The 26014-nt window shown below is 36.2% G+C and overlaps 1 protein-coding gene and 1 pseudogene across 1 annotated transcript; one reads left to right on the plus strand and one right to left on the minus strand.

Annotated features, from left to right (window-relative positions):
• Window positions 1-15749: 15749 nt before the first annotated feature.
• On the plus strand, window positions 15750-16697 carry LOC140523201 (olfactory receptor 13C8-like). The gene has a single exon (XM_072638191.1). The coding sequence runs from the start codon at window positions 15750-15752 to the stop codon at window positions 16695-16697; it is 948 nt and encodes a 315-aa protein (XP_072494292.1).
• Window positions 16698-23953: 7256 nt separating this feature from the next.
• On the minus strand, window positions 23954-25886 carry LOC140503341 (putative olfactory receptor 13C6; annotated as a pseudogene).
• Between the last annotated feature and the right edge of the window lie 128 nt (window positions 25887-26014).

Raw genomic sequence — 26014 nt, forward strand, 5'->3', positions numbered from 1 at the left:
AATATACTTTAAAGTCTGATACTGCTGAAACTACTGCATTTCCATCTTTTTTCCCTGGTTTATTTGAAGTTGCTGAACTTATGTTATTCCAAATGAACTTTGTTATTATTTTTTCCTAACTCAGTAAAATGATTTTCAGTAATTAAATTTGGATAACATTGCATAAATAGATAGGTTAGGTAAAACTGTCATTTTTAAAATTATATTGGTTTTATCTACCCATGAACCATAAATATTACTTCAATTATTTAGATATCAGTTTATTTGTATGAAAATTGTTTTATGTTTATATTTATCTAGTTCCTGTGTCTGTTTTGGAGGGTATATGCTCGGGTATTTTATACTGTTTAGGTATGTTAAATGGTCTAAAACAGTATTGAATAATATTGCAGACACATAGTGTACTTTCTCTTTTTCATTTTTGATTAAATCTATTTTAATTTTAATTTTGTTAAAGATTAAGTCCAGGTATGTCTTGGCTAAAAGGCTATTTGGATAAGAGTCCTTATAAGTAACATTTTTTCCATTAATAACAATGATGATGATAATTGGCATTTATAAAGTGCTTTGAATATGTTAACTCATTTAATCCTCACAACAACACTCTAAGAGAGGTGCTATTATTATCCTCATTTTACAAATTAGGAAACTGAGGTACATAGAGGCTAAGTGATTTGCACTGGGTCATACAGGTGGCATCTGAGGTATAATTTAAACTTAAGTCTTCCTGTCTCCCAGTCTCGTAGCTACTATGCCACATTCTGTAAAAAATAAATAAATAAATAAAAGAGGCACTTAGATAGCATTAATCTGTTTTTCAAAGTTGAACAAAAGACAGCGTTAATATTGCTCCCAAAAAAAGAGTTATATCTTTAGAGAGAATTGTGATCATCTCACTTCTTTCATATAACTTGGTTAATGTAAACAAGTAAAGATAGTAACCAAAAGATATTTAATGTACATCTTTGAATATTTAATAGACTTACCACCAACAATAACCTGATCCAAACAACTCAAAATTTATATGGTATATCCCTGAATACATAAGTTCAGAAATTTCTATTTCCAAAAACAGAAGGTTCTACATAACAGAGAGCATTTACCTCTAAGTCTGGGAAATAATGTCCTTCCTTACTCAGGAGCAGAATATTACTTGATCTGTAGCTGATGTGATATTCTGAATCAGAAAATTGCCTCTCACAGCACAGAAGACAGTGATCAGTATACTACTGGTGAATATTTTGATGATTATTTTAATCGTTACACTAAAAACAACCAGAGCAACTATGTAAAAAGCTTAAAATAGGGTGGCCAAAGAAGGTATCCAAAATTTTTACATCCTTGCGGTCCTCAGTTTTCTCTCTTTGTTCACTGTAAGTCAATGAAATAAAGAAATATCAACATGGCAAAGTCTAGGTATCAGCAGCAGCTGATTTCAGCAATATTCATCTCTCACTTTTAACACTGAAATAATCCACACGAAAAATAAAACTGTAAAGTCTTGTTCTCTTCAGTATTTCTCTACATTCCAGGTTCTAGATTCATTCTTCAATGCATCAATTGGAGTAGTCACAAGGCAATTTAAAATCCCTTGTTGATTTAAGGAGAGGTTTTAATCCCAGAAGCAATTTAAAGTTTTTGGAAAGTGAAATGTAGTATGAGGCTTTTAAAACTTTCTGATGCTTCAGGGACAATATCCCATAGACCCAATTAGAATGGCATTTTACTGCTGAGCTCTAATTGAAGTATAACTCACACAAGAAGAAAATAATCACCTGTAGATGTTGGGAAGAAGTGCTGGGCACTGACATTAGGTCCAGAGACAGAAGTAGGATGATATTGACTCTGAGGATGCTTCCATTTGGGATTAAGATAGAAAGGGGAAAGAGGAAAATAATTTTCAGTGAAAGCAGCATGCATGGGCTTCCACTCTCTCTAACCCTCCCTATTTTCCCCTATCATCTTTCCAAGGTGCTCCTTAAAACTCTCCTCCGTGGAGGGAAAATGAGCTTTAAATATAATCAGAAAAATAAGTAGATTTAGAATCAGAAGAGTCAATTAAGCACGGATCCCATCCATTTGGAACTGCTGTGTAATTGTGTGCAAGTTGCTTAATCTCTCTGGGTCTGTTTCCTCATCTGTAAGAAGCAGGAGTAAGACTAGATAACCTCTAAAATAAATTCACCTGCTTCCTAGATAGCTTGTTCTTCATCTTATGATGCTCACTGAAAACTAGATGTCTCCTGAAGATCCCACATCTTCCAATGTCCTCTCCAAATCTAGCTCACATTCCCTGACACATAGGGAAAAGAGGAGGATTTGGAGAGCTTGCTCTCCAATCCCCTTGCTCCCCTGCGCCTCTTGCAGATCCTCCATATGTTATCACCCTTAGTCATCCACAAGCCACTCTTTGAGGTTCTAGTCATCTTGTCCAGGTCATGCTTGTTGTCATCTGTTCAAATACATGGCACCTTTCTCAATAAGTATAATGCATGGTTCACAGTATCTTTCATAGCCCAACCGTGTCTTTCCAACTCTTCAATGTCTCCAACTTCAAAGCCATCCCCAGACTATCTCAACCATGCTCAGAAGTTATCATATTATAGGCCACTCCATACACCTCAATCTCACCCAGCTCAATTGGTCCCAGTTACTTCCTATTATGGTTTTGATTAGATTGCTTATCAACCAAGCTTATGGTCCTCAGTCTTCTCTCTTCATTCACTATGTCAATGAAATAAAGAAATATCAACATGGCAGGGTCTGTGTATCAGCAATACCACCAGAGCTCTCAGAAGTACTGATCCCTCACTGTTGGCACTAAGATAGTCTCCAGGAAAAATGAAACTGTCAAGTCCCATTTTTTTCTCAGTGTTTCCTTGCATTCCAGGTTCTAGATTCATTTTCTAGTGCATCAGCTGGAATAGTAAGCAATTTAAAAATCCCTTTGTTGACTTAAGGATAGGTAATAATCCTAGAAGCAAATTAATGTTATTGAAAAGTGAAATGTACAAGTTTTTTAAATTTTCTGATACTTCAGGGACAATGTTCCGTAAGCCTAATTAAAGTGAAATTATTACAAAGTTCTAGTTGGACTATAATTCAAACAAGGAGAAAATAATTTCCCATTCATGTGAAAAAAAATAGAAGTGTTTTGTGATGTACACTGACATTAAAGCTAGGGCCAAACAGTATTGACACTAGGTAGAGAGATGGTGTTTCCTCACCCTGGTGGGGCAAATGTCTTATAGGTCAATTCTACTGTCTGGTCCCTGGAGTCATAAGGATCTGAGTAGAATATCCCTAACACACCACCTTTCCTACCTGGTATACCTTTCTGGGCCTCAGTTTCCTCATCTGTAAGAAGTAGGGATAAGACTAGATAACCTCTAAGGTCATCTTCAGCACTGAATTTATGAGCCCCTGATCCTAAAATACACTCACCTGCTTACTAGATAACTGCCTGCTATTTTCCCTTCTGGTGCTCACTAAAACCTAAATTATGCTCTGGGTAATTCAAGATGATTGCTTGAAGAATAGTGTAAGTTATAGTAAAGTTATATTTTAAATTTGGTACATACATGCTTGTTCTCTTCCAAGACTGTTGAGGTATTAGCACCCTTCATGAACAGAAGCTCCAGTTCAAGGTCCAAAGCCCTTTCTTTTCCATTATTTCAATATGCCATACTAGCTGTGCAAAAATGTTGTTTTGTTAAACTTACCAATAGTTCTGCCCGCTACGAAGAAGCCTGGGCAATTAGACTTTGGGAGCCATAAATCTACCTCATGGAACTTCATGGAGACATCCTGAGGTCTAGAGGTCCTAGAAAATCTACCCAATGAACTGAACCACAAACTGCATATGAGTTACAAAGGGACGTGAAAAATGGGAATTTTATCTATATTTATTCTTGGACTGTAGATATGGGTTTGGCTTAGTGGTCTAGGATCTGAAAAGAACAGAAATAGATAATTAAAGATTCTCTATTTTGAGACCAGAACCACTGGAGTAATGTTGTGAATGATACTTTACCACGTAAAGGTGTTTATGGGACTCATTAATATCCATCAGAGTAAACATAGACACACACACGCGCACACACACACACACTGAATGCAATATCATTTTGATGGTCTCTGGGACAGTAGAGACTCAAGATAAAGTCTATCATCAATCTGAACATGGGGGCTATAATGCACGAGGTAGTGGAAGAAGGAACGCGATTTTTTTACAGGCCCTTTTATTCAACAATGCTCCTCATGACAATCAATGCATCTCCCTTTGAAGGATAGGTATGGTATGATGCCAAGCTAATCTCAAGCTACCTCTGCTCAGCAATTTGATTGTAATGATCCTTTTACTCCAAAACAGGGTAAAAGGTTTGCCTTCGTAGCAGTTGATATGTGATTGTGATGACAGTTAAGTCTGCTCCTGCAGTAGCCACTATCAAGGACCTGATGGAGGGAATGAATGAATGAATGTGTTAGTGAGTGAGAGAAAAAGCATTTATTATGCCTTGCTATCCTTTGCCTAAATTCATAATAATTTTGAGTCCCTGGATCAAGGTGAAAGAGAATCTTCTTCAAGCATTCACAGAAGGTAGTTGCCTTTCAGTAGACACCTCTAAATGACCCAGAATGTGAAACCATCCTCCTGATGGCATTTTTAAGACAGGAAATATTTGGTGAACTTAGAATGTGTAATAGTATGACATGAGCACCAGGATCTACTCAGAGCCTGGGACAGATTGCATGCAAAAGACCTATATGACCTCTTAGATATCTTAATTCAGATAATATAGATTCAAATTATAGAGATGATTCCAATTAGATGATATTCTGATCACTATTATAGTAACTAGTGAAGACTTTGGAAGAATAATATTTATATAGAGAACTATATGTTTGTTTGTTTTTTCTGACTATCATTGCTTTTACCTTGGAAGACTTATATGAAGTGTATCTGACTTTACCTTCCCTTTTATCTATTATTTTCCTATATTATTGATATTAACCTCTTCCTCTAGTTGTTTTAAGACTGTGGCAGAGCCAAGATAGCAGAGTAAAAGCAGAGATTTGCTAGAGTTCTCCCCCAAACCCAGTCAAATATCTGTAAAAATTACTCTAAACAAATTCTGGAGCTGCAGAACCCACAGAATGATGGAGTGAAACAAATGTCCAGTTCAAGACAGCCTGGAAGATCTACCAGGTTAGGAGCAGAGTGCAGTCTAGTGGCACAGATAGGACCTGAGCAGGCCTTGGGGTGACTGAATTACAGACTTCACAGCCCCAAAACACTGAGGACAAATTGGAAGGTCAGAGAAAAAACCTGTCAAACTTGTGTAAGAGAGTAGAGTGCTCTGGCCCCAGTCCCAGGGTAGCAGCAGTGGCAGTGGCTATTTCTGGAGCTCTAGGCCAACAGATTGTGTGGGGATGGAAAGTCTGACAGTACACCTACCCACCTCCACTAGAAGCAGAGAATTACCTTGATAAAGAGCTCATAAGACAAGTAATTTCCTAGGGAAATGAGCAAAAACAGGTAAAAAATCAGACTATAGAATCTTACTTTGGTGACAAGAAAGATCAAAACATACAACTAGGAGACAACAAAGTCAAAACTCCTACATCCAAAACCTCCAAGAAATATATGAATTGGTCACAGGGAGGATAGATTGGAAGAAGAAGAAGTAATCAGAATGCTCTGTGTCTTGGGGAGGGTGGAGGGGAGAGATGGGGAGAAATTTTAGAATGCAAAGTCTTGTAGAAGTGAAATGTTTAAAACTAATTAATTACTAATTTTTTGCAAGAAAATATTGTTTTAGTCATAGAAGATCCCCTAGAAGATTTTGATAACCTTACCACCAAAGGACAAGATGTGATAGGAGTGAAATTTTACATGCTAGCTACCATAGTATTTGCTAAGCTAGTTCTTTGAAGGATTTGGAAGGCTGTTAGCCCTTTCAATTATAAGAGGCTTAATCAAGGTGGAGATTGTGTCAGAGCTTTCTCCTTAGCTTCAACTCCTCTTGGTCATTTTCTTAAGTTCCTGACCTGGTGATTCTAGATGGAATTAGATTTTATATCCTCAACTCTGGAGTATATTCCTTTAAATCTTGATTGGTAGAGTGATTTTTAAGTGAAATTTTCATGTTCTATGAATTTTACATTCATTTAAACCTCAAATCTGAATCACTACGCCTGCCTAACAGAGCAAGGAAGTTCAGGGAAAATAAAGTATCAATAAACAGAGAATCTCAGGGTCTGTGTTTGGTATGGGCTAGGAAAGTGGAAGTGAGGAATTGGGTACTCTATAAGCATCTGAGTCTAATATTGGATCAATGCTAACCTTGTAATAAAAATCAACCCCATAACAGGATGCAATAAAGAGAAAACAAAACAATTATATTCTTGAATCTAAATGATTGAATTCATTCATAAAAATAAAAAATTATTTAAAAACAGAATTAAAACATAACTCAATAATATTCATCTAAACCAATACAGGAGTGTTGTAAGTGACTACAATAAAATTTGTCATGATTCAGTTAAATGTCAAATAAGTAGAAATTGAAAACCTCCTTTCTAGTGTCCAGTTAACTTATGAACTGGATGGATGGACGGATGGATGGATGGATGGATGGATGGATGGATGGATGGATGGATGAATTTAAAAGTATTTATTAAGTTCCTTCTCTATGCCAGGCACAGTTCTACTATTGTGCACATTGTATTAGTAACTGGAGGAAAACAGAAATATTAGATAAGTTGTGATCCCTATCCTTATGCAAAGTGAGATAATTAAAAGAATGAATATCTAGGAAGAAGAAAGAAAGGAGAATTAAGCACAAGTGTATGGCAAGCTGTCTACTTTCCCACTACTTTTCAAACTTAGATTTCCCTTCTTCCTGATATTTGACAGCGACTTATATCCGGTTTTTTCCCTCATCTTTTCATACCACTAGTCAACCCACTTGATCTTCAGACCTGATTTTGACATTTAGGATGTTTCTTCTGATTCTACTTCAGGTCAATATTTTTGAGATAAGCTGAACCAATATCCTAGGCTTTTGGCATCTCAATTTCTTTCCTATTCTTGAATTCACAGTTCACTAAAACAGGAAATGGAAGAATGCCCCCCAATAGTCTTTCTTCTCAAAGTCTAGAAATGCTCATTTATTTTGATTGCCCTTTTCTTCCCCACTACCTAGCCAAATATTTTTGTCTTGGATACTTGGTTTTTATTTTATGGATATCTCAATACAAATATATTCAATAACATGTCATTGGTGTACATTAATTATTGAGAGCAGTTTGAAATATATAAAGAAAATTAGTTGTCTTTCAACTAACATATGTAGTCAGAGGAGCATGACATCACAAAATTGATTCCTTGGTGGCTAAAGCTTGAGAATTGCTATAATTCAAGAGTTCTGAGCTGAAGATGGACTAAGCCAGTTGTATGTCTACACTAAATCCAGCACCAAAGTGGTGAACCTCTAGGCAGGGAGTCACTAAGCTACTTGAGAAAGGGCATTCTGGCCTAGGCTTGAAAAGGAGTAAGTCAAAGCTTCCAAGCCATTCAGTAATAGGATCAACCCATGAGTGACTGCTGCACTTCCATTCTGAGGGATGTAGGTAGACTCATATAAATAAAAAACCCTAAGGTGAGTGTGTTTCTCACAGCTGGGGGCTCGTTTCTCACATTTCATTCACAAGTTTTATTTATTTCAAGACTTGACATTAAATGGTGGCAACACTCATGGGATTCATTGAAGATTACATCTTCCAGGGTCCCAGAAGTGAGCTTCTTTTTTGCTGGAAATAGTAAATACTGTAATATTAAATACTTGGAATAAATAGCCCTTGTATAAAATATAATACTAAATAATTAAAATTATTAACTGAGATTCTATATATCTTTTGGAAAATAGATCCAGATAAAATTGAATTTATTCTTCTCTCCTTTTAAGTGAAATGTGTTCCTCCTAGAATGTTTTTTGCTATATGAATCAGGAAACTTGTCATCTGTATGGTTTTGAGAGAAGTATCTTTTTTAATTTTTTATTCACTTTAAATGTAAATACAGAATGAGAAAAGAAAAAAAGAACATTTCCATGAACACAACAGAAGAGAGAATTCAATATAAAACAATAAATTTCCATTTCATGAAAACCTACATAATAAATCCTATACGTTGTTTCCAAAGCAAAAAACCACCCCAATAAAATATGTAGAGAAAACAAAGAGAAGCCAGATAGACCTATGACTAGGACTGCTTCAATAAATTAGATACAAATCCTTTATAACTATCATATTCAAATGGATGCTACTAATTTGTTTCAAAAGCTTAACTACATTAGATATGCTAATAATTCTCCAAGAAAAACTATTTACACAAGATATCAATAAAATATTTACTAATTTTTGATTTATGAGAATTCTGACAAGAGTTAAGCTGAAGTTTCCTTTAATGATCTTAATAAGATTATCAGAATCTGAATTAATTAAGTTTTTCTGTACTAACTTTTAACCTAAGAGGATCTTTGGGACATTATCCCTGTGGCATAAAAAGTCCCTAAATTTACTTAAGTCAGTTTCAAAACTAAATCATTTCAGGGATCAAAACAGTCCCAAATAGCAACAAAAGGTTTACACTGCCTTTTAGATACAAAAACCATGTCTTTGGAGATTGCATCTGGAATATGGAATTAAATTATATATTCATAAAAGGTGAACTTGCTTTCAATAATTATTTGGATAAGTCTTTATTCAAGTATTTTCAAATCTACTATCATTATTTCTTCTATCTGCATACTCCCAAGTTTTAACTTTTCTCTTTATCATCATTTCGCTCATAAAGGAAGTGGAAATTAATATCTACTTAGTGCAGTCGTATGTATAACACTCAATTAAATTGCTTATGGGTTCAGGTAACTTTAAAAAACATGAAAAGGATGTCTTGTTTGCATTCTTGTATCTAGTTGGCCATTTCAAAACTATTCTAAAGTCGTAATCTTAACTGTAATACCAGGAAATATATGAAAGTATTCCTTTGTTGATCTGAATCAGGCTTCTTCTTTCATCATCCACAGGTGCCAAGATTTGGTCTTAGCCTTCAGATGCTATTTTAAATCTTTTAAAGTATAACAGTGTACAATACAACTTATAAGAATTCAGATAATGACATAGGACTAATACTAACTCCATAAAACACTGCTCTTAGTGGAGGCTAGAGAACTGGTTATATGTGACTTAAACAGTGATGCTGAAATGCAAAAGTAAATACATGTACATTCTTGGGTCCTCTAAGCTCTAAGCTTTATTTATACTTTTTACTTAGAGAATTTGTGATCTCATTGGCATTCCCTCCACTGATGCAAGTTATAGCTGCTTTACATCTTAGGAGGTGATTTTTGAGAGCTTTTGTAATTGAAAACTGTGCTTGCTTGCAGCCACATCTTTCTTGCAGCTTGAAATCTCCAAAGTTAACTAAACTACCTCTCAGATAATAGACATATATATGTGTCTGTATGTGTGTGCATATATATGTATATATGTGTGTGTGTGTGTGTATGTATGTCAATAGACCTGAGCTGGAAGCCTCTCCAGGTTGGTAAGGCTTTCCAGAGCATGTTTTAAAAACCCAAGGTCATACCCACACAATGACACATTAAAGTTAGACTTCACTGGAGAAAGAAAAAACATTAAGGATAGCAGACTGATTCCTTTAGAAATCTATATCCATTTCAACATTTTAATTGTGTTCATCCTTCATTGCCAAAGACCATGCCATCAGAGAAATGATGACATGACTTGCACTTGACTTTGTTTTGAGTGAGGGACAGCTGAATATTTTAATATTCATATTAATAAAGTAAAACAAAAAAGTAAAATGACCAAGTGCTTTCAGCTGCCTTAAAAGTCATTGTGTATCATGGTTAGCTTATGGTTTGTGGAGACTTCTGCACAGTAATCATTGTAAGAATAATTTCATCAGAAATATTTCAGTTATAATCATTTTCTTGAAATCATATTACATTATACATGTAATGAGTGATTAACAAAGTAAATTTTCATTTTCTTTTAAAAGGGTTTTTGTTACTTATTTTGTTTTAAGATACAGTTTATGATGTATTACGATCACAATTATTGAAAAAACAGAGAGGTTTGTGGCTTGGTATCTTTCCATGGTGCAGGAGTTACATCAGGGTGAATAAATTGTGTGCATATAATTGAGACCGAGAGAAACATAGAAACTAAGGAAGAAGTCAAAAATAAATAGATGCCCCCAGCAATCTTAATGAAGGTAACATTTTCAAGAATTTAATTGCAATATGGATTGGTTTTTCACCTTAAATTCTTCCTCTTCCCTGACTTCTTTATAGAATAGAAGTGATCCTTATTCATCACAAATAATGAAACAGGGTTCGGGAAGTCCTATCAGTCTAGAAAGGGAATAAAGGATCAATACCAGAAAGTTTCCACAAGGAGAAGAGATGATGATGATGATGATGATGATGATGATGATGATGATGATGATGATGATGATGATGATGATGATGGTGATGATGATTGATGATGATGATGATGATGATGATGATGATGATGATGATGATCTATTAAGGCTATCTGGGGAGGAAAATTTTAAATATTTAAAAAATGGTTAAGCTACTCTTTTAATGTAGCACTGAGCTCAATTTATCCAAGATAAAATTTTAAAAATTTCCCCCATAAAATATTTATAACATCTTTATTTTTGTAGTGTTTTGCAATTTTTAAGACAAGACCCTTTATTCAATCAGTATTTCATTTGATCATCACAACAATCCTGTAAAGTAAAAAAAAAAAAGTAAGCATCATAATTCTCACTTTAGAAATAAGGTACCAGAGTCAGAAAGATTGTGACTTGGGACTTTTAACTCCCAGCTTAATGCCATTTCCACTAAACCAAACTGTCTCTTGGAATAGACCTCCTAAATAGACCATTGACAAAGAGAATGAACTAAGTCATTGACCATATTATACACATTAAAATGTATTTAAAAGTTTTTTAATATCCCTTAAATATTTATAAAAGTGATGCAGCAAAAGAGACGATCTATAGTGTATTGTCAAAAGACATGAATAAATAGTTATCAAAAGAATAATTGCAAACTATTAACCATACGGAAGATTTTATCAAATCACTATTTATAGGAGAAATGTAAGCCAAAACAGCTTTGAGGTTTCACCTTACATTGTCAAAGATGATAAAAAATGGGAGTCTTTGAGGTCACTCTGGGCTAGAAATCTCCTCTACTCTGTTGTTCTGTGGCTTCTGCTGTTCTAGAACTTGTTGAGAGTCCTTCTTTACAGATATTATATAGGCTGTGGGGGAAGAGCTGGTGTATGTGGGGCTTTCTACTCCACCATCTTGGCTCCACCCTGAGACTGCTTTTTTAGATGAACTCTTAACCAGTCATACCATTCCCATCTTTTGTTTGTGAAGTTTTAAAACGTAAGTGTAACATTTCACAGTTATCGTATTTAAATTCCAAATTTAAATAATTATTTTGGCAAAGGTTTCTAAAACATGGGTTGTTAGTGCCAATGTGGGTAAGGAAAGCAGCTTGAGAAGATATATATGGACCACACAAATAAGGAAGCTGAGACCTACAGAAATCTAAATGACTGTCCCATGCTCACATAAGTTGTAAGAGTAGCACCAGAATTTCATTCAAAGTCCTCTGGTTCTTCTTCTGGCAATCCAGATTGAGTGACTTGCCCAGTCACACAACTAGTAAATGCCTGAGGTTGGATTTGAACTCAGGTCTTCCCGACTTCAGGGTCGGTGCTCTATCCAACAAGCCATCTAGCTGCCCCCATCTGATTCTTCTAACTTTTAATCTAATACTTTGTCACATCAGGCTGCCCTTCTTGTTACCAGTAGAGGAGAATTCCAGAGAGCACAATGGAAAAGGAAGGCAGAGAATAAGTGATGAAGGGGGGGCCTAGGACTGAGTACATTATTGGGAGGGAAGAAACAGCTGTCATTGTTTACCACCGCCACAGTAGATCCCTCCTGATCACCGTGCCCTTCAACCCCAGTTCATGCTGATCCAGGAGTACCAAGGTCAAGGATAATTAGCCAAAGTTGGAAGTTGGGTCAAGCAGAGGGTTAGTTGGTCACAATATCTGATGACCCCAGGGCCCAAATGTAGGAGTGGATCAGTCTAATATTTGTTCTTCCAGGAGAAAATGCTCTCATCCCTGTGTCAGAATCATCACCTAAGACAAAGTTCCTATATGCTAGCTCTGGCTCTCATCTAGAGGTTAGGGAACAACACTTTCACTTTGAAATCCATCCATAGACACAGAAATATTTTCTTATTACATAAGTTCAACTTCAATTAAAACAAAGTAGTAACTTTGCTCTAATTGGCTCTGTGGGATTCTCTACTTTTCCCTTTCTATAAACTTTAAATTGCCTCAGGGATTAGAACTTTCCCTTAAAGAAGCAAGGAATTTAAATTACCTTTGGTTCCAATAGTTGATCCTTTGGAGAATGGATCTGGAACTTGAAATGGACAGAAATGCTGTAAATAACTGGAATTGAAAATTTTGTTTTTGTAGGAAATTAGTTCAGTTCTAATACAGATCCATATTGATCAAGAGCTCTATTATGTACCTGGCACCCACATGTTGCCACATGATATTTCTTTATTTCATTGACTAAAAGACATTGAAGACAGAAAATCCATGATGCTGAAAATATGAAAATTTCTCATGATTTCTTCTGCAGCCACTTTTTTAACTTTCTGATAAATATTCACCCAGTAAAACCTGACAAAAAATAACTGTCACATATATTTTCCATGCTGTATTGATCATCACTCCATATGCTGGGGGAAGGATTTTTCTGACTCAAAATACCAGAGCCACTGGAAGTCGGGTAGAAATTTCTTTCTGAGCAAGAACAATATTTCTCAGACATGGAAGTAAGCATTCCTGTTACTCCATTTTAAATATTTAGAAATAGAGCTTACTGAACTTATCCACTTAGAGGTAGGATATGCAGTATTTGAGTTCTGTGGGTCAGAATATTCCTGGTGTTAAGTCTCTTTCTACTAGATATTTTTAGGAGTGCATTTAATATTTATGGTCACAACAACTAGCTACAGTGAACTGGTGAAAAGATCACAATTATCAAAAATGGTGCCTTATTTCGCAAATGTTAGTAATTTTTGTTGTTCAGTTGCTTCAATAATGTCTAACTCTTTGTAACAGGATTTGGGGTTTTCTTGGCAAAGATACCAGAATATGGTTTTCCCTTTCCTTCTCCAACTTATTTTATAGCCGAGGAAATTGTGGCAAAGTTAACTGACTTGCACAGGGTCACAGAGCTGGTAAGTGTCAGAGGCTGGATTTGAACTTAGGTCTTCCTGACTCCCGGTCTAGCACTCTATCCACTGTGCCAACTACCTGCCCAATGGTACTAATATTCGGAGTTTCTCTCCTTTGGAAAATCTACTAATATAGCTTCCAAATCTACTTCAATTTTGCATAGAAGAAGCTAGTAAAAATAGGCATTACTTATAAAGACTAATCTCGGGAGAGATTCTTATTCAATATGTAAACTAAAGCCATTGGCCATAATCACTTGTATTTACATAACATTTTATGACTTATGAAGTACGTGCAGTAATGATCTCCTTTGAATCTTACAACAAGTTTTATAAACTCTGTTTTACCCCTAAGTGGATGAAACTGAAGTTCAGAGAAGCAAGAGCAATCTAGGTCATGACCATGTTACTTAGAAGAGGTAAGACTCTGACTCATGTCTCTCTAAAGTCAATCAGATCTTGGGACCACTATGTATCCTGCAGAGACAGGCATGATTCTGTTTCAATAACTGAGGAACACAGACTATGATTCTCTGATTGATGCAAATCTCAATGGTGATATGATCTCCTATAGACAGAAAGTCTCTCCTATTCTGAATGTGGGATATGAGATGTAGTCTGAAGGTTTATGAGTCAACCAGTTTCTTTGGCTGACTCGTTTACATACTTTATAATCATAAATCACATGATTTAGAAGGACCCTTGGAGATTATTGAACTAACTTTATACTTTACAAAAGAGAAAAATAGGATCCAAAGAAGTTATTTTGATTTTTCCCATGGTCACACAGCCAGAATTTGAATCCAGGTCTTATCTGCCTCCAAAATCTGTGTTCTCTTTATTAAGTGATCTACTTGCCCTGAATTGCTTAGTGTCTAAGCTTCATTAGTGAAGTTACATCCAAAATAATAATCAAATATACATGTGAATCATTACATCAGCCTAATTGTGCACAAGCTTTAAACTGGCCCTCCAATAATAAGGTATTGTCTTAGAGCTAAAATCTCTGTTCTAGGATTTCTAAGTGGATCTTCTGGTGCTGCTTGTCATTGCAACAAGATAACAAATAAGTTTTGTGATGACAATAGTTTAGAATTTTTAATCTTAATATCTTTTGTTTTTATATCACTTCCTGTTCTGAATATATCGCTTTTCTATCTTTATTCAGTGAGCTATCCCTTACAACAAGGACTTTAAAAGAAAAAGGAGGAAAAACAGATTAGCAAAACTGAATTTGAAAGTATATGTGGAAGTCCAATGTTTCACACCCACAGTGTCCCACTTCTGCAAAGAAGGAAGACAGTTGGGTTTTTTCTATCTCTTTCACGGACTAAGCAAGGACATTATAAACATAAAGCATTAAGTTTCTTTGGAAGACTGCTATTCCTTGCATCTGCATTGTTTTATTCATTTTGCATATTATTTTTCCAGTTTTTATTTCTCTGTGCATCACTTCACATATCTCATACTTCTCTGAAATTGTCACATCGATCATTTGTTATTCTCTAGTAATGTTTTATTATCTTCATGTATTTTAACTACTCCCCAATTCACAAGTGGGGCATCTAGACAGCTCAATGGAGAGAGTACGGGGCCTGAAGTCATAAGGACTTATTTCCTGAGTTCAAATCAGGACTTAGATATTTACTAGCTGTGTGACCCTGGGCAAGGCTGTTTACCTCATCTGTAAAATGAATTGGAAAAAGAAATGGCATACCATTCCAGTATCTTTATGAAGAAAACCCCAAAATGGGGTCATAAAGAGTCTGATATATGACTGAACAACAACTAGCCACTTTGTTTTCAGTTCTTTGTTACTACAGAAAGTCTGCTGTGAATATTTAGGTGTATATGAAACTTTTCTTTCTCTCTATGACCCTTAGAAGTATAATGTAAACTCCATTTCAAAAAATATAGTTATTTCCTTCACTTTTTTTTTAGCATAATTCCAAATTACTTTCCAGACAAGTCAGAACAATATGAAACTCTACTACCCTACCTTTTCTCTTCTTCTGAAGCAATGAATTCCCCCATCACTTAACATTATTGCCAGGTTTTTGGCTATGTTATCAAACCTCAAAATTGTTTTGATTTGCATTTTTCATATAAATAACATCTGGTGTACTATTAGACATGGTTATTAATAATTGCAATTCTATCAGAAATTGGCTTTTTGTTTTTCATATCCTTTGACCATTGGGAAATGGATCTTGATCTCATATATTGCAATATATTCCTGCATTCAAAAAAGATTAGCAGTTTACTGGAGATGAAATCTTGGGAAAAGATAAATACTTCCTGGAACTGATACAACAAAACTATGTTCTGTTTTCCTCAGAATCCACACAAGTAAAAGAGAACTTTGAAATGGAAGGAAACAATCAAACCACTGTGACAGAATTTGTCCTCCTGGGACTTTCTGACTATCCAAAGCTACAGACCATTTTCTTTGTGCTGGTCCTATGGATGTACCTGATAATCCTCCTGGGCAATGGAGTACTGATCATAGTAACTATCTATGACTCTCACCTGCACACACCCATGTACTTCTTCCTAGGTAACCTCTCCTTCCTGGACATTTGCTATACAACCTCTGTTGTGCCTCTAACTCTAGACAGCTTCCTCACTCCAAGGAAAGCCATTTCCTTCTCCACTTGTGCAGTGCAGATGTTTCTATCCTTTGCCACAGGTGCAACTGAATGTGTGCTCCTAAGCATGATGGCATTTGGCCGTTACGTGGCAATTTGCAAGCCCCTGAGATACCCTGTCATCATGAGTAAGGGTATTTATGTGTCAATGGCATCTCTCTCCTGGGCAGCAGGGGTTCTTGACTCAGTGGTACAGACATCTCTTGTAGTGCAGTTAACATTTTGCGTGGATGTCATTGATCATTTTATTTGTGAGATCCTGGCTATTCTGAAATTGGCCTGTGGAGACATTTCCATCAATGTACTTAGCATGGCAGGATCAAACTTCATTTTTCTAGTTATTCCTCTGATATCCATTTCCATCTCTTACATTTTCATACTTGTTGCAATCCTCAGGATTCCCTCTACAAAAGGAAGACGCAAAGCCTTTTCCACCTGCTCAGCCCACCTGACTGTAGTGATTATATTTTATGGAACAGTCTTCTTCATGTATGCAAAACCCAAATCTAAGGGCTCTCTCAGAGCAGACAAAGACATCACCGACAAATTTATCACACTTTTTTATAGCGTGGTGACTCCCATGCTCAATCCCATCGTTTATAGTTTGAGGAACAAGGATGTTAAGGCAGCTGTAAAGAATATTTTAAATCAAAAACCATTTCACTGAATCTCTGTGATATAGTGTAATGATTTGAAAATATATGTTTGCTAATGGTTAGATTTTCTTTAAAAAATTGTTCGCATTTAAAATCAGGTATTTAAAGTCTCTTCAAAATCTTGGGTGTTGAATGATTACATTAATAATTATTTATCTAAAATTCATGTGTGGAAGAATCATCTATCACTTGAATGTAGAAATTCAGATGTCTAGTTCTTTCCTAATCTGTGAAATGAGTATAATAATAGCCTCTACATCCCAGGGCTATCATGAGGACAAAATTACTTAACTTATAATGAGCTTTGCAAACATTAAAACACTATATAAGTGTCAGCTATTTTTATTTTTTTTAGGTAAAGGCAATTATCCAGAGAGAAATATTAGCAATTCTTTTGCTACCACTGGGATCATCAAGTAATTGCTTAATATCTTGTACTTCAGGTGAGTGGCAAGACACATATTAGGTTAGCCTTCTTAGTCTTCTGGACAGCTCCCTAAGAGTACATTTCCTGGGCTGCTATAGCAGACTATTTGATGGGCCATTGAAGCTAAATATTTGCTAAGGTGATTATTCCCAAATTAGACAAAAATCTATTGGGGAACTTGAAAAAGTATAATTCCTATCAATCTCATCTCTTCCCTATGCTCATTTGCACATGAATGGATAATTGGGATTTTGTATTAGTATTAAAAGAGCACACAGAGAGTAAGTAGCAGAGCTAAGATATAAAGCCAAGTCCTTGGAATCCAAATCAAGTACATTGTCCACTGTAGCAGCCATACTCCAGGCTGTCATTGTCATTTCTAAAGTTTGGTACCTAATACTGTAAACAATATTCCAGTTATGATCTGAGTACACAGGTCCTATCATCCCACATATTATGGTATTATACTTCTATTAATATACCTCAAAATCACATTAACCTTTTTGGTTGCCATGTTATACCCTATAATGTCTCTATCAAAGTAGTATCTCACATTTGCTTTAAGACATCCTGTGACAAGGAACTCACTACCTCATTAATTAGAGGAAGGGCCCTCCCAAAAATATTGAGTAGACACCCTTAAGAATGGATCACAATGATGAGATCATAGACTTATCAAAGTATCAAAAGAAGGAAAAGCTAAAGACAGTTTGACAGGCCTCCAATATTTTCAAGAGTTCAGAAGAAGGTAGATATTGTACCATGGGATGAAATTCTACAATGAAAATTAGGTCAAGAGAAGTGGGAAAACTTTTAAAATTTTAATTATATAAGCAAAGTTCCAAACAGGAAAAAAGGAGGGAAGAGATCAATATTAATATATAGTGAACTTCATTGATCAGTCTATATTTTTATATAACATCTACCACAGAGATCAGCTGCCAACTTCTTAAAACAGAAGAAAAATCAATACCAACTAGACTAAAGAATCAAAATGAGAAGCTATGGCATAAAGTAAAAACAACTCTAATCTAGCTTGACAAGCTTAAGCAAATTATTGATGATGGAAAAAGGGAAATAAAAAAGAATTTCAAACTTATTATCACAGACTGTTCTCCATTTCCTAATGAAGCTCAACCAATGTAAACAAGTTGACAAACTGAGACCAAAAGAACGCAGAAACTACTTCCATCAACAAATAATTGAGTTCTTTGTCAAGAGAAATATGGCAACCAAGGGAAATACTGGTTTCCACATAGACTTGTTTCTTAACATCTTTTCTTTCTCTCCTTATAAAGTCTAAGTTGACTTGGTTATACTATACCTTGGTCCCTCCAAAGGTTTTGTATCCCTACTGATGAAATTACAGATCTCTATAAGATCAACATACAGACAAAGATGGAGAGACGTGATGTCTGATGCTTGAGGCATATGCTAACAAAGATTTGCCACTACATATCATGTTCATGGAGCCAAAAGCCCAGAAATAAAATGTCCCTAGGACTTCATAATAAAGCAGTCTCCTAAAGGAACTATTATTCCTATCCATGTAGCAATAGAAGTGGGATCACAAAAGGTTCTCCCAGCACAAATAGTTCTGTGGTCCACAGAAAACTATTCATTTTATTGGCAAGTTCACCAGTAATCCCAGGGCAGAAGAATAACTATGACAGGGGGACTTGAGCTGGCCAAAAAACAGTGTGTGATAAAATATGCTTTCTCTCTGAAGCAATTGTCTAATCCATAATTTTCATATATCATGGTCCTTTATCAGAACATGTGATGTGATACCACTACCTCCACAGTCCTGCACCACTCTGCAACTTTTTCCATCCTTACTTTTTACAAAGCACTTGAAGGAAGCATCTAGTCAATAAGTCAACAAGCATTTTTTTAAATATTAGCTATATGTCAGACACTGTATTAAATACTGGGGATACAAAAAAAGACAAAAATATGGTCCCTAGCATCAAAAAAGTCACATTGACTGCAAATGCAAAAACGATGCACATAATATATATATATATATGAAGGGATGGACTCTGAACCAGTAGTCCATGAATGTCTAAGGGGTCCGTGGATAGGTTTCAGGGGGTAAAGGGGACATGAAATTTAGATAGGTGAGAAAAATATATTCATGTCAATATAATTTGTTTCCTTTGTAATCTCATGCATTTCATTTTGTACATTTAAAAACATTATTCTGAGATGGGGACACAGACTTCCCCAAACTGACAAATATTTTGGATGAGACAGCCTCTGAGGTCTCTTTATCTCTAAATATCTAACCCATAATCTCCAGAGATAAAGGTTCCACCATTTACCATAAAAAGCAGTTATAAAATTATGGCAAGTAATAATGTGCAGGTGAACAGCCTGGATTTTCTTCTAATGTTTTTCTACTACGTATGCAGTTCAATCCCTATTAGTATGAATAATGAATCCCATAAAACAGTCACATGTATTTAAAATCAAAGTATTCAAAGTTATAATTAGATAGGATATAGTCATTTGTTTTCATTCAATTGAAACACTGTGAATTCAAATAATGTAACCTCTTTTCACTATCCATCATTTGCAAAAATCCAGAAGTAAAGCTCACCATCAATTTAAAATGAATGTATATCTTCGTGTTAAAAGAAAAGTCTTTCATTACTATCCTTTTTTAGTGTTTTTAACATAAAGGGATGTTATATTTTATCAAAGACATTTTCTGTTCTTTGATATAATCATGATTCATACTTTTTCTTACTTTGATATGATTTATGGGAGGGTGGGTACCACAGTCCTCTGCCACATGCACAGGAGTCATATTCCACAAAGACCCCTCCTGCCTCTGATACTGACAGACTGGAACATTTTCTTTTTAAGACTTACCAAGGGCTTTTGCCAACCAATGGAAAGCTGTTCCTCTCATTCTTCAAGGAAATATCAAAGGGATAACAGTATGTAGACACTTCTTTGAACTTTCCACATTGACAACTCATTTCTCTGTAATCTGCTCCCTATTCTCCATAATCAACTGGACTAAGAGGAATGCACATACACACACACACAAACACACACATTTATTATTGCTAATTTATTACTACAGGTAAGGAATAAGCTGGCTACTAACATGGAAACTCATGTTTTTTTCTGTTAACATTTGGAAAGAGATGAAGCTCCAAAATTCAAAAAGAACCTAACTGCATTGTCAACATTCCCAAGAACCCTTTCAAACATGGATGGCATTTTATTTATCTCAGCCAGGGTGCCAGCTTTTGAAGAGAAGTCACATGTATATCATGTTCCTTTTCCTCTGAGCGTTCTGTATACTATATCTATGCATGTTACCTCTCTGTTGCCTGAGGATCAGCCTTCAGTAGGTGAATTTTTATAATAAGACCTTGCTGACACAACCCAGGCCATATGTCTCTTGTGATACTTCCTGACAGTCTGTTCCATTATCCTCAAGAGTAGTTAGAGAGGATCAATCAAAATAATATTTTTAATCATGAATCCTGTCCTATTTTACCTTCTCCTTTCTCTTTTATGTGCGATAATATACCCCATTCTACCTCTCCCTTTCTCCTCCAAACACATTCCTCTGTCACCCCTTAATTTTATTTTTAGATGTCATCCCTTCATATTCAACTCACACTGTGCCCTCTGTATTAATACATATATACATATATATACAATATTTACATATAGAGAGAGACTATATGTGTGTATATATATATATGTGTGTGTGTGTGTATGTATGTGTGTATGTATGCATGTATATTCCCTTCAGCTCCTCTAATACTGAGAAAGTTCTCATAAATTACAAATATCATCTTTCCATGTAGGAATGTAAACAGTTCAACTTTAATAAGTTCCTTATGATTTCTCTTTCTGTTCACTTTTTCATGGTTCTCTTGTTGCTTGTATTTGCAAGTCAAGTTTTCTATTCAGCTCTGGTCTCTTCTTCAAGAATGTCCATTTTACCCTGGATTCTTGGTTTTAATCCTAGCTCCTTTGACCTCTGGAATATCATATTCCATGCCTTCTGATCTCTTAATGCACAAGCTGCTAAATCTTGTCTCATCTTGATTAGGTTTCCACAATACTTGAATTGTTTCTTTCTGGCTGCTTGCAATATTTTCTCCTTAACCTGGGAACTCTGGAATTTGGTTGCAATATTCCTAGGAGTTTCCCTTTTGGGATCTCTTTCAAGAGATGATTAGTGAATTCTTTCAATTTATATTTTACCCCCCGCTTCTAGAATAACAGGGCAGTTTTCCTTGAGGATTTCTTGCAAGATGATGTCTAGGCTCTTTTTGTAATCATGACTTTCAGGTAGTCCAATAATTTTTAAATTATCTCTCCTGGATCTACTTTCCAGGTCAGTGGTTTTTCAATGAGATATTTCACATTGTCTTCTATTTTTTCATTCTTTTGGTCTTGTTTTATAATTTCTTGATTTCTCATAAAGTCATTAGCTTGCATTTGCTCCTTTCTAATTTTTAAGGAATTATTTTCCTCGATGGACTTTTGGACCTCCTTTTCCATTTGGCCAATTCTGTTTTTTAAGGTATTCTTCTCCTCATTAGATTTTTTCAACATTTTTTACCATTTGGGTTAGTCTAATATTGAGGTGTTATTTCCTTCCACATTTTTGGGGTCTCCTTTAGCAAATTGTTGGCTCATTTTTCGTTATTTTCTTGTATCACTCTCATTTCTCTTCCCATTTTTTCCTCTGTCTCTCTTACTTGATTTTCAAAATCATTTTTGAACTCTTCCACAGCCTATGACCAATTGATAATTTTATTGGAGGGTTTGGATGTAGGAGCTTTGACTTTGTTGTCTTCTTCTGGTTTTATCTTTTGATCTTCCTTGTCAACAAATTAAGATTCTATAGTCCGATCTTTTGTCCACTGTTTGCTCATTTCCCTAGTCAATTACTTGACCTTTTAGCTCTCTGTCAAGGTAGGACTCTTCTTTCAGGATGGGGAGGGAGTGTACTATCCCAGGCTTCAGGGGTTCCGTGCAGCTGTTTTCAGAGATACTTCTAGAGACATGAAAAATTTCAGCTCTTTCAAAGTTGTATGATCAAAGGAGAGGTTTTTCCTCCTCTCCTGGTCTGTTCTCCAATCTGTGAGTGACCACAAGCACTCTTTTCTGCCTTGGAACTGGGAGGAGGATTCCCTCTCCACTGCTGCCACAAGTTCCACCACACCAGCACTCCTCTTTGCCCCAGGACCACCATTCAGGCCTGTGATGAAGATCAAAGCAAGGGCAAAGCAACAGAATCCTGTCTTAGTGCCAGCAAAGAGATTCCTGCAATACCCCTCTGATCAGCTACTAGATCCCCTCACTGTATGTGAGCCAAGAGCTCCAGAAACAGCTGCTGCCCTTGCCACCACCACCACAGCCCTGGGCCTCAGGCCTGGCTGGACCTTGCTCCTCTCTCATCCATGTCCAACAGATCTTTCCTACTGACCTTCTAAGTTGTCTTTGGCATTTCTGGCTTGAGAAGTCTGGAAACTGGCACAGCTGCCAGTGATTTAGTCCCCTGAGGCCTACTCTGGACTACACTTTTCTCTAAAGACTGATGCAACAGGCCCTTCCTATCAACCTTCTAGATTGTTTTGGGCTGGATATTTATTTCACACTGTCATTTTGTGGGTTCTGCTGCTCTAGAATGTGTTTAGAGCCATTTTTACAGGTATTTCAAGGAGTTTGTGGAAGAGCTCAAGCAAGTCCTTGCTTTTACTCCACCATCTTGGCTCTGTCCCCACATTCTCCTTTCTCATTGGATGACTCAGTGGGGATTGTTTTCAGTGGGATGACTTTCAGGGATTATTGTCAAGGGCAGGCTCCACCCACTCATTTCACTATAGTCACCCCACTAGGACTCTAAGTGGTTTCAGTCCTAACACCACCTGAGCCTACTTTCATATTAACATCTGCCTACAAAGGACAACAAGAAATAATATAGACCTCTATTGATCAGTGCAAACTAGCATTTAATACATTTGATACTTTCATGACAAATCAGGTATGGATATCCTCGATTAAGTTATGCTTAATTGAGCAGCTACTCTGATGAGAGAAAAGGACTTCCTGTTGAAAGATTATAGGATCATAGATTTAGAGCTAGAAGGAAGCATGAAGGTCATAGATACAACTTCTTCATTTTACAGATGAGAAATCTGAGGCCCAGAGAGGTAAAGTGACTTTGTCTAAGTTTATGCAGGTAGCAAATATTAAAATCAGAATTTGGACTCAGTCCTCTAAATCCAACACTCTTTTTGCTATGCTACCCTCAGGTGCCTTAAGGGCAAAATTCAAAGAGGTGTTTTGGTGTAGCTATCACAAAAAATAATGCAATCACTGTACTGTTCAGATTACAACAATGAAAAGTCTAGCATGGTGTCCATATCAGTGAACTTCCTGAATTAGGAAAGAAGCATCATGAATTTGGAAAAGGCAGTTGTAGTGGAAATGTCATGAAAGAAAAGAGTTCTGAATCTGAAATCAGAGAACTTAGGTTCTGCTATTTACTACCTTTATGATCTTGGGAAAGTCACTCAATCTTTTGGGTCTTAGTCTCCTCATCTGTAATGTGAAGGTTGTACTAGATGACCTCCAAGATGACCCCATGAACCAGTGTAGCATTTAGTTTTTTTCAGAAATGGTAAAAGTAATCATTTTTATTTGTTTCCATATAAAATACAACAAGGTAATGTAGAACATCGACTTATTTTGGGGAAACTAGAGAAGAAGTGGTTGTAGCATAAGAGAGTTCTGAATCAATTCAGTAGAGATAAGAAATGGTCTATGGTTTTGCAAGCTGTAGGGTCACTGGAGCTGTCACGGCCTTTGTTCAATCACTAGAGACTTGAAACTTCCAAACAGTAAAGTCATTACACCCTAAGAAATGAAGAGAAATGGGGTAGAAAGAAATGAAATTATGAAATGGGAAATTCTAGTACAGAGGCAGAGACCTTTTGAAAAGCAGAGCAGAAATAGAAGAGGAAGAACCAGTTCCCTGTCAGCTTTATCATTAGTGATAAAATGATTTATGTCTTCTCCACAGGAAAGGGGGGAGGACTAAAGGGCTTATTGACTAGGAGGCAAGGATAGTCATATTCCATAGAAACAAATCATAATGTAGAGAGCTCATCAACGTAAGGTCATACCCAAAAGAATAATTATGGTGAAAGACCAGCTTTTGGGGGTTAACTGAGCACAGTAACGTATGTAATTATCTCCATACACGACAAACAGGAGAAACTTATAAAGGGTAGGTGGATCTGTTGGTAGCAAACATGACTTGAGCTGCTATATTTTGACTCCTGTGGCTCAGACAATATAATTCCATTATAGAATGGTGCTCAGGCTTCAGTAGGCATCTCATGTAAGAACTACCTGGTCAGGCCCAATGATTACCTACTTAGACCTGAATAAAACCCCCATCCATAACTATTACTTTCTTCCAATACTTGAGAGTTTGGGGGCCCCCATCTATGGAGTCTGAAGCTGCACCCAATTGGATTAGTAAAGGACCCATAGCTTGCTATTAAAAATAACTAGGGATTGGTGAAGAAACTCTGTCCAATGTAGTTTGAGCATCATGAATATTTGACTTTGTGTTTTCTCATGGATGTGCAATAGTCCAGCAATGAAGTATTGGTGAATCTTCTGATCAGTGTTCATGTCCCATTTGCTCAACATTCCCTCTGTGTACAAAAGCTCCCATAAGGTAGCAACATTTTGTATGAAAAGACAAAGGACCTTTCCAGAATTTGTATTGAGACCACAGAGTTTACAAATGAATCCATACTATGTACAGCAAAACTAGAATTCATAACAAAGACTTAAAGTCCTGGAAAGTTTCTTAAAGATGGCAGACTGACGAATAGTTCATCACAGGGTAATTAAGGTCAATGAAATATGTTTCACACACTAGTTAGGGGAAAAGAGATTATATATATATATATATATACATACATACATATATATATATATTCATGAAAAAGATTGTTCCATAAAAGATAATCACCACAGTCAGATGAGCTGAGCAGGTAGAAAAGGCTTTTCATCTCCTCTCTGCTGAGGGGATCCTCAGGATGGTGGAGAGGATGAAAACATAAGAGATAAAAATGAATAGCACTGGGAAAACTACAAAAATTACATTAGTGACTATCATACTAATTACATTGATTGAGATATCACCACAAGCCACTTTCAGTAGTGCCAAGATTTCACATATGAAATGGTTAATGACATTGTCTCCACAAAAAGGCAATCTCATTGCCAGAGAGGTTTGCCCCACAGAAGTGATGCCCCCTGCTGTCCAGCACCCCACCACCATGGACATGTAGGTCTTTTTGTTCATGATGATGGGGTATCTCAGGGGGTTGCAGATGGCCACATATCAGTCAAATGCCATCATACTCAGGAGCACACATTCAGTCACTCCCATGGCAAAGGACAGAAACATCTGTACTGCACAGCCAGAGAAGGAAATGGTTTTCTTCAGAGCAAGGAAGCTGTCTAAAATTAGGGGCACGGAGGAGGTTGTGTAACAAATGTCCAGGAAGGACAGGTTACCAAAGAAGAAGTACATGGGTGTGTGAAGGTGAGAGTCATAGATGGTAACCGTAATGAGGATTCCATTGCCCACAAGAATTACCAAGTACATCCACAGGACCAGCACAAAGAAAATGGTCTCTAACTTTGGGTGTCCAGAAAGCCCCAGCAAGACAAAGTTCATTACAGTGGTTTCATTGTTCCCATCCATTTTTGAAGAACTCTGTTAATTACAAGGATTCTGAAGACAGAGTAAGAAGGTTTTGTTACAGCAGTACCACAAAATATTGCGTGTTTTGGAAATTCACATTTCTGATGCTTAATTAGAAAACTGTGTTT

This window comes from Notamacropus eugenii, chromosome 1, assembly GCF_028372415.1.
Source record: "Notamacropus eugenii isolate mMacEug1 chromosome 1, mMacEug1.pri_v2, whole genome shotgun sequence".
NCBI lineage: Eukaryota > Metazoa > Chordata > Mammalia > Diprotodontia > Macropodidae > Notamacropus > Notamacropus eugenii.

What these genes read in the sequence shown, in the direction of transcription:
- LOC140523201 (XM_072638191.1), top strand. Translation starts at nt 15,750, where the DNA reads ATGGAAGGAAACAATCAAACCACTGTGACAGAATTTGTCCTCCTGGGA.